This window comes from Balaenoptera borealis (assembly GCF_965194805.1).
Source record: "Balaenoptera borealis genome assembly, chromosome: 7".
Lineage (NCBI taxonomy): Eukaryota > Metazoa > Chordata > Mammalia > Artiodactyla > Balaenopteridae > Balaenoptera > Balaenoptera borealis.
This window is the reverse complement of record NC_138864.1, coordinates 74050673-74068935: the sequence shown is the minus strand read 5'-3', so window position 1 is coordinate 74068935 and position 18263 is coordinate 74050673. Positions and strand designations below refer to the sequence as shown.

Below are 18263 nucleotides of genomic sequence, written 5' to 3'. Positions count from 1 at the left end.
TGCTCTGCTACCCCCTACCATCTCCATTCTCATGGTCTCCATCCTTGTCCTCTCCATATGAGAACTTAAACAAAAAAGCAGTGTGCTCACCTTGCTTGATGCCAGTTGGAATCATGCGTGCCATGCAACTCAATTTTTTAAATTTATTTTTGGCTGCTTTGGGTCTTCGTTGCTGCTCATGGGCTTTCTCTAGTTGTGGCGAGCAGAGACTACTCTTTGTTGTGGTGTGCGGGCTTCTCATTGCGGTGGCTTCTCTTGCTGTGGAGCGTGGGCTCTAGGCGCGTGGGCTCCAGTAGTTGTGGCTCGCAGGCTCTAGAGCGCAGGCTCAGTAGTTATGGCGCACGGGCTTAGTTGTTCTGCGGCATGTGGGGTCTTCCGGACCAGGGCTTGAAGCTGTGTCCCCTGCATTGGCAGGCGGATTCTTAACCACTGTGCCACCAGGAAAGTCCCAGCAACTCAAATTTTTTACCACTCTTTACACTTTTGCAAATGACTGTGAGTATTGATTTCAGGGTTATATATAAATTTAAGCAAGTAAGCAAATTCACAGATATGAAATCTTTGAATAATGAGGGCAGACTATACATACAGTACAGTACTTTTTATAAACTTAGGAGGTTCTTCTGCAAGATGTTGAGAAATTGTCAAAACAAGACTATCGTTTGGATAATAATAAAAGTATTAGGTAGCATTTATTTTTATTTACTTGCTACCAGGCAATATTCAAAGCATCATACACATACTAACTCATTGAATCATCACACCAACCTTATGAGGTAGAGATACCATTAACACCCCCATTTTACAGATGAGGACATCAGGGCAAAGCAAGATGAAGTAAATTGCCCAGATATACAGGTAATAAATTGGTAGAGCCAGATTTCAAATCTACGTAGTATGATTCCAGAGACTGTCTCTAGGGAAAATAGGAAATGTACAATATTAAGATACTGAAATTATGAAATGGACATGCTTTACAACCAAGGTAATTTAAAAATCATTTTGTAGATGTTTACAGAACACTTGTTTTGCATCATGCTCTTGCAAGAGATAGTGATGTTTAAATGTGCTTTTTTTCTTCACTGGAACTCATGGTTTAGTAGGCATGTACGCAAGACACCACAAAATAAGGCTAAGTATGGTTAAAAAGTGTTTTGAAAATTCTTAGTAGGTCTTCATAAGGGAAGTGATTCAGGGTAGGCTTTAGCTGGAAGGTGATATTTGAGGTAAGTCTGTATATTGGAACAATCCCCTTTTAATTGTACTTTGTTTTCTCCCTAATTGGTGTAATATATGGCACATAGCAGCTACTCAATACTAATTTGGTAAATAAGTGAATAAATTATGAATCTGAACTGATGAGATAGGGAGGACATTTTAGAGAGGGTGGAGTATGCATAAAGACCCAGGCTGAAACATGTTAGAAGTGTATATAGGCATCAAAAAATAGTTTAATTAGAAAACAGTAGTCTTTGGAAATGAGTCTTTCCAGGAGATAAGAGTAGAAAGTCGGTCTAGGCCTAGAAGAGCCTGGGCACTCGGGTTTTTTTGTACTTATTATATTGTATTCAGTAGGCAGTATAATTTGAGATTATTTAAAATTCAAGTAATTCATTTTCGTGGGGGGAATAACCTTTGTTTATTTGAATGTTAGCAAGAATACTTTTGTTATCGGTCCCTTTTTCATTACATACATATTTTTTCCTTTTTTTCTCTTTGAATGAATCCCTGAGTAGTAGTTCCATTAAAGCAACTGAGGGACTAGGGCATTAGGATGATAGTTGGAACTGTCTTGGTTTCTGAGGCAACTGCATTAACTGTTCCAGGTTCATTCTTACTGTCCTAATCCTCTGAAGTTCCCATGGTACAGTCGTCACAGGCAGGAACTATATTATTCCTTACTCTCTCAGTTCTGTTTCCAAAAAATAGAGAGATTGTATCCTTAACCACAGAGCTATCTTTTTTTTGCAACACCATATAAGTGGTTTAAAACCATGTACTTTGGAATAAATGGTACTAAGAAAAGTGAACCATGAATTTGTACTATTTAATAATTGAATGAAGAATTGTTGTTTGCAGTAATATCAGGTGTTGGACAGTTTTGAATCGATACTTTTTATTTTATGAGGGTTCCCCCCATGAAAAACCAGGATATATAAATAAATATTACAGATTTTATAATAACATTAACATTTTCAAGACTAATTACTTAACAGTTTAACTGAAGTTGACTGCCGTGAACTGACTTTACTTTCTTAGAGACTCCAAATGCCTTACAGATTTTTTTCTAGTATATAAATATATTATGTGTGTATGTCGCACAGTGAGAATTAATACCTTAATATATTTATTTTATTTTAGATTCAAGCATATTCTGTGAGATAGAGAAAATAATATCATCTTTATTTTACAGGCGAAAACACCAAGATGTAAAGAGATTAAACTGATTTAAATGTCATATTTTAGTCCAGAAATTAAAGTCTGAAGGCTTAGTACTTGCTAGTAATTTATGGTGACATTGATGGGATATATGATACCAAGACGAAAGCTGATAGGATTTTGCTCAAGTGAACATGAGATCAAGGGATGTTAGAGGAATCAAATGTTCAGTGGCATTAGGCTGTGTTAACCTCATATATCCGTCTCACAGTAGGAATGGTCATGCCTTTGGACTGAAATTCTTAATTCTGTTTACAATAGACCCCTACCTTGCTTTCTACATTTGGTATGGTTTTCCCAGAGGGATTAGAATTCTCAAAGTCTCATGGTACCTTGATTCTCTTTTCTGAACTGTACTTAAATGGGCACTGCCAATATTTCTCTCTGAGGCTTTCTTTTCTCCTAGGCCCTGTCATTCTTTTTTTTAGGTATGTTAATACATTCATTTGAGGTGCCTTTAAGTCCTCTTGGCCTTGGACTTTTGTCTCCTGAAGGTGATTTTAATTACTTTACATATATTCTGTTCCGTTCTGTGGATTTTACTTTTTTTTTGGTCCTTGGGACTACAGCCCTTAACTACTCAGGCAACTAAGTAACAGAGACAAAACTTTGTTTCCAGGGCTTCTACTCGACTCCCTTATGCTCTAACACTTCTGCAAATGATTAGGGATATAGGGACATACCTCGGCATATGTTCTGGGTTTTGATTTATCCACAGTTCCAAAATAGAGTCCCAAATCAGAACTGGGGGGAAAAAAAAAATCTGTCTTGCTTTCAAATTTCTGTTCACACCAAAAATCTAGAATCAGATTGATATGCCATAAATGGTATAATTGTCTTGCATATCACTTGCGATTCAACCACTTAAGCATGGCATATCCCTGAACTTTTAATTCATTTAGCCCCAGGAGTGAACTTAAGGCTCACCTACGGGAACCTGTGTTTGTTGTTTTACTCTTTTCATAACACTTGCCCACCAAACCTTCAGGCCACTAAAATACTATATGGGAGGAACTCTGATTTATTTTTAGGACTATCTTCTGGAACTGTAAGGAGTATGTAGTGCTCTAGCTATTGCAAATACTAAATACATAGAATGTTAATCAGTTAATAAGAAAGAAGAACGTTTAATGGTTTAGACACATTTTAATCCCACTGAAGTTTTCAACTAAAAAATTTAGTCATAGCAATGTAAGAAAAATTTCTTCCCACCAAGAAGGCCAACACTACCTTTTATTTTTTTTAGAATTTGCTGAGGTTTTATCTGTTACCCAAGTTTTGAAAAATATATGGACATTTAAAAAGAAATTGCTATTAATTATATGAGATCCAGTGGTTTGTGTGTGTGTGTGTGTGTGTTTCTGTTTATTTACTTATATTAGTCTATGGAAGTCACTAGTGACTAAGAAAAGTGTGTTAAAGTCTCCCCTTACTATTTTGTTTCAATTAGTTTATCCTTTTATTTCCTGCAATTTTTACTTTATCTATTTAGATGCTATATATTTCGGTATATAAAAATGAATAAAACGTATATTTTAATTTTGAAAAAAAAAAAAAAAAAAAAAAAGAAGGCCAACACTGCTCATAGGTAGTGTTGACTACACAAGTCCTGTGTCTCATTGACGTAAGAAAAATTAAGGGGCAGGCTCAGCAGCTACTTTTTGTAGGATAATGTAAAAAGCAGTCTTCTGTCAGTCTTTTGGTAATGGGGTTAAGGGGTATGAGTAACCAGGAACTAAAAATGCCATTTTTATATTTTCATTTTTTCTTTATAAAGGAACAGGATAAAAAAGTAGAAAGCTCAAATAAAGAAATACAGGAAAAGGAAGCAGTCATTGAAGAATTAAATACAAAAATAATAGAAGAAGAAAAAAAAACTCTTGAGCTAAAGGATAAAGTCACAACTGCTGATAAATTACTGGAAGAATTACAAGAACAGTTTGTACAGAAGAACCAAGAGATAAAAAATATGAAATTAGAGCTGACTAATTCCAAGCAAAAGGAAAGACAGTGTTCTGAGGAAATAAAACAATTAATGAGGACAGTTGAAGAACTTCAGAAGAAAAATCATAAAGATAGTCAATTTGAAACTGATATTCTACAAAGAATGGAACAAGAAACACAAAGAAAGTTAGAACAACTCCGGGCAGAGCTGGATGAGATGTATGGGCAGCAGATAGTACAGATGAAACAAGAGTTAATAAAACAACACATGTCACAGATAGATGAACTTAAAACACGACATAAGGGAGAAATGGAGAATGCTTTAAGATCATATCCAAATATTACAGTTAATGAAGATCAAATAAATTTAATGAATATGGCAATAAATGAACTGAATATAAAATTGCAAGATACTAACTCTCAAAAGGAAAAACTGAAGGAAGAACTAGGAGTAATTTCAGGAGAAAAGTCTGTACTACAGAGACAGCTTGAAGACCTTTTTGAAGAATTGAGCTTTTCAAGGGACCAAATTCAGAGGGCTAGACAGACTATAGCTGAACAAGAAAGTAAACTCAGTGAAGCACACAAGTCCCTTAGTACAGTGAAAGATTTGAAAGCAGAGATTATTTCTGCATCTGAATCCAGGAAGGAACTAGAATTAAAACATGAAGCAGAAGTTACACATTATAAGATAAAGCTTGAAATGTTAGAAAGAGAAAAAAATGCTGTATTAGACAGAATGGCTGAATCACAAGAAGCTGAGCTAGAGAGGCTGAGGACACAGCTCCTGTTTAGTCATGAAGAAGAACTTTCCAAACTGAAGGAAGATTTGGAAATTGAACATCGAATAAATATTGAAAAGCTTAAAGATAACTTGGGCATTCACTATAAACAACAGATAGATGGCTTACAGAATGAAATGAGCCAGAAGATAGAAACCATGCAGTTTGAAAAAGACAATTTGATAACTAAGCAGAACCAGTTAATTTTGGAAATTTCAAAGCTGAAAGATTTACAGCAATCCCTTGTGAATTCAAAATCAGAAGAAATGACCCTTCAAATCAATGAACTTCGAAAAGAAATTGAAATACTCAGACAAGAAGAAAAGGAAAAGGGTACACTTGAACAAGAAGTTCAAGAATTACAACTTAAAACTGAATTATTGGAGAAACAAATGAAGGAAAAAGAGGATGACCTTCAAGAAAAATTTGCACAACTTGAAGCAGAGAATAGCATTCTTAAAGATGAAAAGAAGGCCCTTGAAGACATGTTGAAAATATATACTCCTGTTAACCAAGAAGAAAGATTAATTTTCATAGACTCCGTTAAGTCCAGATCCAAAGACTGTAGCTGGCAAAAAGAAATAGAAATACTTACAGAGGAAAATGAGAACCTCAAAAAACAATGTATTCAGCTAACTGAAGAGATTGAAAAGCAAAGGAACACTTTTTCATTTGCTGAAAAAAATTTTGAAGTTAATTATCAAGAGTTACAGGAGGATTATGCTTGCCTTCTCAAGGTAAAAACCGATTTAGAAGACAGTAAAAATAAACAAGAAGTTGAATATAAAAGTAAGCTTAAAGCACTTAGTGAAGAGCTTCATCATTTGCAAAGAATAAACCCAACTATAGTGAAAATAAAAAGTTCAGTCTTTGATGATGACAAAACTTTTACAGCAGAACCATTGGAAATTGGTGAGGTTGTTGAGAAAGATACAACAGAACTTATGGAAAAGCTTGAGGTAACCGAGCGAGAAAAATTAGAACTGTCAGAGAGACTGTCTGATCTTTCTGAACAATTAAAACAGAAACATAGCGAGATTAGTTTTCTAAGGGAAGAAGTTAAATCTTTAAAGCAAGAAAAAGAGCAAGTTTTATTGAGATGTAGAGAGCTAGAAATCATAATTAACCATAATAGGACAGAAGATGCAAATGTGTGTGCTGTCCATTTAAGCTCTTTAAAAGATGGAGTTTTGACAAGCAGGGATTCTGGAGGGTCTGTTCCTAAAATAAGTAAAGATTTTGGTGAAGAATCAAAAATAATGGAGTTAAATAAAATTCCTTTTGAAAATATGACTCTTGGAAAAGAAAACAAGCAAGAATGGTTTTTTGATCACTTGCCGTCAGTGACAAACGAATCATCACTTGGGACAACTGAACCAGGTGAAAATGATAAACTTCAGCAGGAGCTCAGTGTACTTAAATCAGAACAGGTATGTTTACTTACATGTATATGCTACAGCGTACATTTCATACTAAAAGTTTTCATCTTCATAAAACATAAATTAACCTTACAAGAGAATGAAAGTAAACCCTGTAATGTAATTCTCACTTAAGCCTATCATTTCTTTTATCTTTTTATTCTTAAACATTGTTGTCTTAAATGTTGTTGCTGCTCTTTTAGTTAATCTTTTAGTTAATCTGCTCAGGAAATAGAACATAGAACACATTTTCTTTGAAAAGGCAAGAGTTTAAATAGCAAGAGTCTGAGCTTTAGAAAAGTTATTTTGTAATATTTTGTTGCAATCCCAAAGATTGGTTTCAGTCTCATTTTGTATTGGTGTTTTCAAGGTTCCACAACTGAAAATTAACTCTCAAACTTTTTAGTACTCCATATAGTTGTTCAGTAGTTATGAAACTATATTTCCCTGAGAAAAAAATCTTGGTTTAAATCCTAGAGTTTTCTCAGAGTCTTGTTTTCCCTCAAGGGGGGGAAAATGTATTAATTCTAAATACAGTTAAACAATGCATATAATGAGTAATACTAGGTCACTCCTGATGATTTATATTTGCTGAATTCTGAAAATAGAAATGACATGAAAATTCCACTGGACATCTTGTATAATGGTGCTAACTAGAGCTTTATGTGTTTCTTCATTTCTATAACAAGTATTTATTGAGTCTCTTGCCAGGTAGGAATAGTGGTGAACAAGAGAAAGAAGGTTCCTGCTCTCAAAGAGCATATATTCTAGTGAGGGAGGCAGGCAATAAATGAGGAAACAAGTAGAATAGTTAAGAAATAGTGATGTTTTATAAAGAAAATAAAACAGATAATGTGATAGAGAATGGTGGGTAGTGGTGGTCAGGAAAGGTGTCTAGGAGGAATTAACATCTGAGCTGCCACCTGAATGACAGCGAGGAGTCTGCCACATGGAAATTAGAGCAATTGTGATGACGGAGATGAGTTTGAGGAACAGAATAAAGACGTATTTAGTTGAGTTTGAGAGAAGGAGAGTGGAAGAAAAAGAGTTTGAAGAAGCAAAAGACCAGATCTTGTAGAGCCTTACAGACTGCGTAAGAAGTTGAGATTTTATTCTGTATACAGTAGGAAGCCACTGGAAAGTTTTTTCTTTTTACTTCTAATAAATGTACTCACATTTATGATCTTATATCAGATGTAAGGATATTTTACATTTTAATAACCTAAATAGAGTTAAGATGTTCTAACTGCGTAACTATTAATGCTTTGTTAAATATCTGAAATAGTTTTGAAAATCATAATTGGTTTTAATGTAATCACTCCTAAAAATGCCAGAGATCATTTAAACTTTTTTAAAAAGCATTACTGGGGGAGGACCTAAATTTGAAGCTGTCAAAATGGTCAAATTTTCTCAGTAAGAATTTTATTTTTTCTAACTAAAGACATTTTCAGATACCATCTCCTTGACATTAACTTCCATAAAGTAAACAGAGGCAAACCCATATGCTGTCCCTGCCCCACTCATCACTACCAAGACAAACCCCCTTAGTGATGGGGAGAGGAGTGAGGTGTGTGTCTGTGGAAGGAAGCTCATGGAAGAAATTGAGCAACAACTTACATAATAACACCTAAGGAATCCAAATATGCTTAGAAATAATGCTGAAGCCACAAAAATACTTCTGCTCTTGGGACTAAACTAATTGGCTCATAAACATGAAAAGATACTTTCAACATTATAAATTGATATAACAATAAAATAGCATTTTATACCTGTCAGATTGGCAAAATAAGTTTCACAATAAAAAGTGTGACGAGAATGTGAGGATATGAGTATTCACCTACAATGTTAAATATCAGTGTAAATTGGTGTAATTATATTTTAAAAATGTGTTAAAATCTAATGCAGTTAATATACATCATCTGTGATGCAGCATTTACATTTCTCGGTGGCACTCAGTGTAGTCCCTGACCAGCAGCATCAGCATCACTTGAAAACAGGTTAAAATTCAAATTCTGGGGCCCACATGAGACCTCCTGAACTAGACGCTCTGGGAGGGGGGGCCCAGCAATCTGTTTTAATAAGCACTCCAGGTGATTTTGATGTGTGCTAAAGTTTGAGAACCACTACACTAGAGAAACACTAGCATATATGTACAAGGGCGTATGTATATGAACTTATTGTAGCATTTTTTAAAATATCAGAAAAATTAGAAATAATCCAGTTGATCTCCAAAAAGGAAATGGACAAATTGTGCTATATTCATATATATAATACCACAGTTAAATTCATCTGTATCTCCATGGATAGATCTCAGAAGTATATTGAATGAGAAGAGTAATTTGCAAAATAAATACCATTTTGCACCATTTATGTAAATTCTTAAAAACATAAAATATAATGCATTGTTTATAGATGGATTGAGAAGTGAGAGTATAAGAAATGAACTGTACTTGCAGCAAATTTATGATCAAATTTATGATAATGGCCTCTGGGGAAGGAGGAATGAGAACATAGTAGATTAAATTTTATCTATGTTTTCTTTCTAAACCAAAAAAATATGTAGGGAGGAGAGAAATGAAAAAAAAAGATAAAATAATTGTATTTGTTAATTTGAGGGGTGTGTACATAGTGTTTATTACATTATTATTTGCATTTCTCTATACTTGTTTTAAAATGTTATTTTTGAACAAAAATGAAAGATCAGGCCATCCTAGCTATACCAAATATCAAAATTTACTCTGAAGTTGAAGTAATGAAAATATTGTGCTATTTTCCTTGAAAAAGATAGGTAGGTCAGTGCAACAGAATAAGTGAGAAGAAAATTAAATTAGACGTCACTTCTCTTACACGAAATTTTAAACTATAATTTCATGTATTTCCTCCCTTGTAATCAGTATATGCAAAAAAAAAGTTAAATTACTTGATTTGTCATTTAAAAATATTCTAACCTACACATTAATTTACTTTAAGAATGATTTAAGGCTACAGATGGAAGCTCAACGTATTTGCCTCTCCCTGGTTTATTCAACTCATGTGGATCAGGTTCGTGAATATATGAAAAAGGAAAAAGATAAAGCTCTTTGCAGTCTTAAGCAGGAGCTTATTTCTGCTCAAGAGGATAAGATCAAGGAACTTCAGAAAATACACCAGCTAGAGCTACAGAATATAAAAACACAAGAAACAGGTAAATGATTTCTAACAAAATTATAAGTATTATGAAACAAATAAGTATCACTTAGAGCCCACCACTCCATGATTCTGTTCTTGACTTAGACCCCATAGAGGAACATGACTGGGTATTCCAGTCCTGGACTCATTTGTTCACATAATCATAGGATACTCGTTTAAGTGCTTGAGAAATCTAAAAATCACTGAGTTATTTTCCCCGAGAAGTCAACAATCCTGTGGGAAAGCAATATAAAATAAACTCTTAGAAAACAATAGGAAAATTTCTATTTTAGAAGAATGAACAGAAAGAATGGAAGGAGAGAGGAGAAAAGTCTAGTACTGCCTGGAAGAGTGAGGCAGTAGGCAGGAGTAGGGAGGTTAGAATTTTAGCGAAAGCTCTTGAGTCTTAAATGTAGAGGCATGAGAGACTGCATCCATTTTGGAGAGTTGAGAGTTCAAGGTGTGTGAAAAAGTACTGAGGGATAAAGATGGAAAGATTGGCAGGAGCTTGATAAGAAAAGGCTTCATATACCCTAAGTGAAGCATGTTTAATCTTTATGCCAATGGTGATAAGACCTAATGCAGGATTTTCAATAGTGGGAGTAACATCATAAGATTTTTATTTTAAGATGACAGCATTGGGGCAAATTGGGGGAGGTGATAAGTGATGGGAAGACCAGTTAAGCAACTTTGGCAGTAATTCTGTTAACATTAAGACGTTGAACTAAAATGTCATTGGGGATTGGAGAAGGAAGGAAAGTTTAAGAGTTAAAGAGGTAGGCTGTAGTCTGCAGTTAATATTAGCAGTAAAAGGGGAAGGAATTGAGAATGATCCCTAAGTTTCTAGCTTGAGTAATTGGATTGAGGGTGACTCCAGTCATGAGGAGGATAAGGACCAGATTTGTGGAAAAAATAGTAAATTAAGCTTGGAACATTGAGTTAAAAATACCTGTTGACGTTGAAAAAGAGATATCTAAGGGTCAGGACAGGAATAATAACGCAGATGTAGAGAATGGACTTGACATGGGGAGGGGGAAGGGTAAGCTGGGATGAAGTGAGAGAGTGGCATGGACTAATATACACTACCAAATGTAAAACTGATAGCTAGTGGGAAGCAGCCGCATAGCACAGGGAGATCAGCTCGGTGCTTAGTGACCAACTAGAGGGGTGGGATAGGGAGGATGGGAGGGAGATGCAAGAGGGAGGAGATATGGGGATATATGTATATGTATAGCTGACTCACTTTGTTAAAAGCAGAAACTAACACACCATTGTAAAGCAATTATGCTCCAATAAAGATGTTTAAAAAGAAAAACCCACAAATAAATTAATTAATTAATTTTTAAAAAAGAGATATTTAGTAGGCAGTTGAAAATAGAAAGCTGAAACCTAAGAGGGAGGTTTAGGCACAAGATAAAGATTTGTAAATCAAAAGATCATTTGATCCTGGTTTGTGACCGCCTAGAGGGGTGGGATAGGGAGGGTGGGAGGGAGGGAGCCGCAAGAGGGAAGAGACAAGGGAACATATGTATATGTATAACTGATTCACTTTGTTATAAAGCAGAAACTAACACACCATTGTAAAGCAATTATACTCCAATAAAGATGTTTAAAAAAAAGATCATTTGAGGCCAAGGACAAGAATGAGATGCCCTGGGAGACTGTAGAGTGAGCCAAAGACTAAGATGGTACTGTGTAAGCAGCAATATTTAAGGAACCTTAAGTGGAAGACTAGTTGCAGTTAACTTTTACCTTTAATACTTATTTAATTACTCAATTAAATTAGATTTCCTCTGTTCAAGGTATCTTTAGGCCCCCACTCTTGACAGATCTGCCTTTGTGAATGAGGTGGTTCATAAGTTTGGAATTGTTTTGTTGAACAGAGTAGAATTTAAAGTGTGGCTTAAATAAGAATACCATAGTTTTTCACTTCAGCAGTTCTTCGGCAATTGAATAAGATTTTAAGCATATATTGTTTGTATTGGTATCCTCTTCAGATAGACTCTGTAGTGTTTCAGACTACAAGTTAATTAATGGGTCCGTTAATGGGCGACGAAGTCAGTCTAGTGATAAAGTAGAACAGAACACATTGGTGTGCATAGCATGTAGAAAGAGTAAATATTGATTTGTGAAATTTTTGTTTCAGTTTTATATGGATGTATATATGTAATAGGTTATGCTGTATGATGTATTTCTTGTATTGGGTTGTAGTAAAAAAAATTGTTAAGTCACTTCTTTGTACCATTTTGTGGGATATAAATTGAAAATCCTACTAATTATCTTAGATGGTTAACATTGAGCAGCACAAAATAACATTGAAAGAAATAAAGAATTTAAAACTAATCTTATTGCCAGGAAGCTTCCAGTTGACATAGGTTTAATATGAAAATAGTTTCTAAGTATGTAAACTGAACATTTTAATGTGATATCTATTCTATTAGGTGATGAAGTGAAGCCTTTACAAATGCTCATTGGAAAACTTCACAGAGCAGTGTCTGAAGAATGTTCTCATTTTACACAGGTAAGGTATTAGTTAAAAATACTTTTACCATAATTCAAAAAGATACGTATACCACAGTGTTCATTGCAGCACTATTTACAATATCCAGGACATGGAAGCAACCTAGATGTCCATCAACAGATGAATGGATAAAGAAGATATGGCACATATATATATATACAGTGGAATATTACCCAGCCATAAAAAGGAACAAAATTGAGTTATTTGTAGTGAGGTGGATGGACCTAGAGTCTGTCATACAGAGTGAAGTAAGTCAGAAAGAGAAAAACAAATACCGTATGCTAATGCACATATATGGAATCTAAAAAAACAGTACTGATGAACTTAGTGGCAGGGCAGGAATAAAGACGCAGACGTAGAGAACGGACTTGAGGACACGGGGAAGGGGAAGCTGGGACACAGTGAGAGAGTAGCACTAACATATATACACTACAAATGTAAAATGGACGGGCTAGTGGGAAGCTGCTGCATAGCACAGGGAGATCAGCTTGGTGCTTTGTGATCACCTAGAGGAGTGGGATAGGGAGTGTGGGAGGGAGGCTCAAGAAGGAGGGGATATGGGGATATATGTATACGTTATAGCTGATTCACTTTGTTGTACAACAGAAACTAACACAACAGTGTGAAGCAATTATACTCCAATAAAGATTTTTTTTTTTAGAAAGTACTTTTAGACAAGAAATGCTAAATTTTAAGTTACTACAAATTTGATAGGCAGAATCATCTGAGTTAGTTTTCCCTACTGTCTTATCTTGGAACTGTATTTAGAAAATATTGCTGAGGGGCTTCCCTGGTGGCGCAGTGGTTGAGAATCTGCCTGCCAATGCAGGGGACACGGGTTCGAGCCCTGGTCTGGGAAGATCCCACATGCCACGGAGCAACTGGGCCCGTGAGCCACAATTACTGAGCCTGCGCATCTGGAGCCTGTGCTCCGCGACAAGAGAGGCCGCGATAGTGAGAGGCCCGCGCACCGCGATGAAGAGTGGCCCCCGCTTGCCACAACTGGAGAAAGCCCTCGCACAGAAACGAAGACCCAACACAGCCATAAATAAATAAAAATTAAAAAAAGAAAAAGAAAAAGAAAATATTGCTGAGTTTTTAAGTTTAAAATGAGCATTTAAATGTTTTCCTGATAATCAGTTTGAAACAAAAGAAATTTAGGTAAATTATCTCAGCAGTAGAATACACAAAAGGTGTGCCTAATTAAAAAAAACAGACCAATAGAGCCTTAAGCAGGTCTATCTCATACCCCTGCCCACTTTGGTGGTTGAGTGATTTGATGACTTACCTGGGGATCTTGCACAAGACTAGTGAGATAAGACTTCACACTGTAGATTGCCAATTATAATTATGCCAAGTATAATTATATTTGTGAAGATCGGGTGAAATAGGAGCGCTTCTACACTGCTGGTGGAAGTGTACTACCTTGAGAAGCAGATTGGCAAGGTATATTGTTGAAGATATGTACATCACACAGCCCAGGCATTTACTTCTACTTAGGCTCACATTTGTGCACAACCAGATAAGTTCATTGCAAGAATGTCTATGTTAAGTCAAAAATTAGAAACAACTCATTTTTATCTACAGGCAAATGAATAAACAAATTGTGTTATATCTGTACAATGGAACACCATATTGCAGTGTTTGCTAGGTGTACTAATATCAGCAAATCTCGAAAGAAAAAAGTATAAAAACATGCATGTTAGAGTAATCACCTCTGGGCAGAGAGACAGGTGAATGAAATACGTAAGCAGTACTTAATTCAGAAATCTTCAAATCTGTATGTAATGTTCAATTTCTTTTTAAAAATATGGATATAATATGACAAAATATTAGTATTTGTTACAGCTAAGTAATAGATCAACTATTTTTTCTGCATATTTGAAATAGTTCAAAATTTAAAATACATGCCTAGGCTTGTCACAGATCTCCATCCCAGCCTGTGTATTTGTTAATCGAAGAGGGAGGAGGATGGTATTAGTTGGGAAGGTAAAGCTGCCTTACTGATTCTGATTACCTACAGAATAGTTCAAAAACAGTATTCAAAAAAGCAAAAGAAAGTCAGAAATACCACATTCATTCAGCCTCCACTTCTGCCGAAGGGTTCAGGCATTGTCCTTTCATATCCATTGTTGATAGTCTGTAAATATGGAAAGAGGGCCCAAGTCACAGTAGTTTATTTATAAGCTGACTTTATATTTTCTTTTCTTCCATTAATGTTTTTACTTGACCCCTAATCTGAAGTTGAAATATGAATCAACTTGTAATGGAGAGGTCCCCTGGAGTTCATCGTGAAACCTGGTTTTGTCACTAATCGTTGATGTTACTATGGACTAGTTACTTCATCTTTCTGGGTCTGTTGCCTCACCTGTAAATTGGGTGATCCTTCAGGTTTCTACCAACCTGAATCAATTTATCAATTTATGATAAAATTCTACCTTAGGGACTGTGTTGAAAATTTAATAAAGTCAATTATTAATAGATAGTGTAGTTTAACTTTTAGGCAAATCTCAAGAAATAGCAACAATAAACAAATTGGTTAAGTCTAGAAGTTGTCGATTGTTATTTCCAGTTGCATGAGGGGCAAAGGTGAAACTTATTTAGAGGGCTTATGAAATGATTATGCGGCATATGTTATTTGTAAGTGATGATAGAATTGTCTGTTGCTCAGGAGAAAAACCAGAATGATGTGTCAAATGTTTTTTATTTTTTTCTGTGTATAAACCACAGAATAATATTCTCTTATGTTAAAGTCTATGAATGTGTTCTCCTACTTCATATATTATAATTTCTATAGAATTTATAGACTACTTTTTGAACTTCTGTCCTCATCTTTTGGTGTTTTTTCAAGGGTAGTTGACCTTACAAAGATAACATCACGATAGGATCCAAGCCAGAAAGTGGTAGATTAAAGTATAAGATATATTCATTATTAGGAAGAAGCAAAAAGTTATAATTTGATAGATATATTTGATATATATTATAGATAATGAAGACTATCAGTGTTTTCCTGGTGTAAGAAGAATTTCACATTCTATATGTGGAGAGAGAAAGATTTAGACTTGGCTATTTCTTTTGCAGATTGATTTGATATACGGAAGAGTGTTTTCTTACTGATTTTTCTGTGCCATTTTGACTGTCTTTTGCATATAGAAAAATAGTGTTTAATGATCTTTAGTGGCAGAAATCAAAATTTTAATTCCATAAAATACCTAATTTTGTTGTCAACAGACTTTTTGCAGTGTCCTTGGTGAACATTATACTCCTGCTTTAAAATGTGAAGTAAATGTAGAAGAGAAAGAGAAAGAGACTTCCTGTGTTCACACTTCTGAAAATCAAGAACTAGAATTGCAAGATTATACATATGAAGTTCAAGGTAATAAAGGCTTTACCACATTATTGAACAGAGCAATTTTCTTAAATGAATTGATTAACTTTCTCTGTTAATTCATGATTTTATCACTTAGCCAATTTGAGTTATCTTAACATCTTGTTTTTTCAGGTTCATGAAATCTTAAATCTTTAATGTACATTTTTAGTTTTACAATGCAGTAATTGTGATATAAAGAGAACCAAAGCTGTCTACAAGTTTCCTTGTCTCTTTATCCTCTGTTCCTCTACTTCTATCTTTTCCTCACTATAATTCTTAATTTTATACCATAGATCCAAACCTTTAAAAGTTGTATTTTATTGAATAAGTTTATGTCGGGGTTTTATTTTTTTAAAAAAGAATAAGGCATTCAGTTATCTTTCTTAATAGGAATCCTATATTAGTTCATTTTTACAAATTATAACCTCAATTAATGTTTTTGATATTCCTTCACAGATAAAATGTTTCCTACCCCGTCCGTTTGTATGAAGAATGAACAAATATGTACAAATTAATGAATGCCAAAAGAAATTAATGTATTTTAATATGAAATTGTCAGGTTAATCTTTGTAGCAGGTGTTCCACATTAATGAGGTTTTAATTGTTGGTTACTAAATATATGAATTTTACTTCTAGCAGGCAATTTTCTAAAGTTATGAATAGACGAATAATACTTATTGAAAGAAGCAGACTTTTATTGTGGAGTGAAATTATTATAATTGTTTATCATTTAGATTTTCAAGAAAATGTGCAAACTCTTCTCAACAAAGTAACGGAAGAATACAACAAACTCTTGGTACTTCAGTCACGATTAAGTAAGGTCTGTAAAATGGAAAATGTATTACGATGTTTGCATTTATTGTATTACCTGCTATTTTGTAAGCTATTTCATCAACCAAGAATTTCTAAAATAAGTGAACATGAAAAGAAAATTAGGGAAAAGTGACATATATTTATAGTATCAGTGAGCTGAAGGAATTTCTGCAATTTGAATACTCTTTACCTCTTTAGAGAGTTTTTGAAGTCATGATAAAGTTAAAATGTATATAAAATGTCAAATTGTAAACTTTGTGAAACGGTTGCATTTAATTTTACATATAACATTTTTTAAAGCAGTGAGTCTGTTTTAGAGAAAAATGTGATTTGTTGTTTAGAATATAGCTAGTTTCACATGGTGCGTTATATAAAATTTCTTTCAAGCAGTTGTTTTAGAAATGTGCACATAGAAAACTAGGTAAGAGAGTATAGATGGCATCATATAATTTATTAACTATATCAGAAAAATAACATATATTAGTTCTTCCTCTTTCTCTTCCCCTCCTTCTTTTTCCCATTCTATTTTACCCCCTTTCTCCTTTCCCTCTCTCTTCCTCTTTCTGTGCAATTAAAGCACAACCTTATCCAGCCTTTCCTAAAATCTATAAACCTATCCCAGTATCTTACAGATAACTATGTAGGAGGACAGGTGGATGGTGGATAGATTCAAAGCCCTTCTTTAATTCCACATTTCTCTACAATTACTAGTTTTCTTTCCCCTTCCATTCATAGCTAGATATTGAACCCTACCCATTTTCTTACCAGTACCCTTAGTAGTCTAGATTTGTTTTTCTGCTGCCCTTATCCTGCCTCTGAGAACCCTTCTTCTTCACTCATACTTGGGTTTCTGAGGGCTGCTAAGAAAATTAGATGGTGATGTGGTTTGGTGACACTGCATAATCATGGTCTCTGACTGCAGCTGGACCCTCAGGATCACTTGACAATTCTTTTATGTTGTCATTTATTCTCTCGTAGTCCCCTCAGTGGATGCTACCTAATGTTACAACTTCCCTCAAGTCATACATTCCATTTCTATTCCCCTTTTTTCTTTGCAGATGGCCTTATTTCTCATTTTTCTGTGAGTATGGGAGCTATCAGTTATAAATTATCATCTTGCTACCTGTAGACCATATGTATTTCTTTAAATCTGAAAATACTCTGTTTTCCTTCTGTCTCAGAAGAAGTTATCCCTTTTCATAACCAAGGTTATTTTATTTCCTGTCCTTTTGTTAACATCACCTTCTATCTCCTCTAAGATTGATAACCTGTTTCTTCCCCTCCCTTCTGTGCTTTCAGCTTCCTTGTCTGTTTTTCTTATTTCTGTCTTTCTTGCCCCTTGCATATTCCTCTTGTCTCCACTATTTTGAACATAACCAGTCTTCCTTGAATCCAATATCTCCCTTTGTGTTTTCTTTCAACTTCATTGTCATATTCTTTGAAGGAAAGAATAGGCTGTAGTCATAGTTTCCCATCTCTTCCTGTCTTGCTCTCTCTTCTACCCACTGTAAACAAGCTCCAAACTTATACTTCATTAAACTTTCTTTGGTGAAAGTTACCAGTGAATTCTTAATTATCAAATTTTCTTTCTGCTTTCTTACCTTGCATCCTTGTACTCTTCTGTTCTTTTAAAAATATGTTGCTTTTCCTTATGGCAGTACATAGTTGAAACTATTAAATAGTGTAGGAGGGCTTACAGTAAACAAGTTACTACAGTGATATTTGTCATTTTGCCTCTTTCCTTTCAGGACAGTGAGTGGGGAACAGTTTCCTTTGGTGAGACACAAACCTCCCTTCCCCAGTGCCAG

The 18263-nt window shown here is 34.7% G+C and overlaps 1 protein-coding gene across 16 annotated transcripts in view; it reads left to right on the top strand.

Moving 5' to 3' along the window:
- Window positions 1–18263, top strand: part of AKAP9 (A-kinase anchoring protein 9) — a 149783-nt gene that overhangs the window by 37863 nt on the left and 93657 nt on the right. For all 16 annotated transcript variants that reach the window (XM_082398163.1, XM_082398161.1, XM_082398162.1 and 13 more), the window contains 5 exons: window positions 4217–6595; window positions 9554–9767; window positions 12193–12272; window positions 15504–15648; window positions 16377–16462. In XM_082398163.1, the coding sequence (XP_082254289.1) occupies window positions 4217–6595; window positions 9554–9767; window positions 12193–12272; window positions 15504–15648; window positions 16377–16462 (2904 nt within the window). The remainder of the gene's footprint in view (window positions 1–4216; window positions 6596–9553; window positions 9768–12192; window positions 12273–15503; window positions 15649–16376; window positions 16463–18263) is intronic.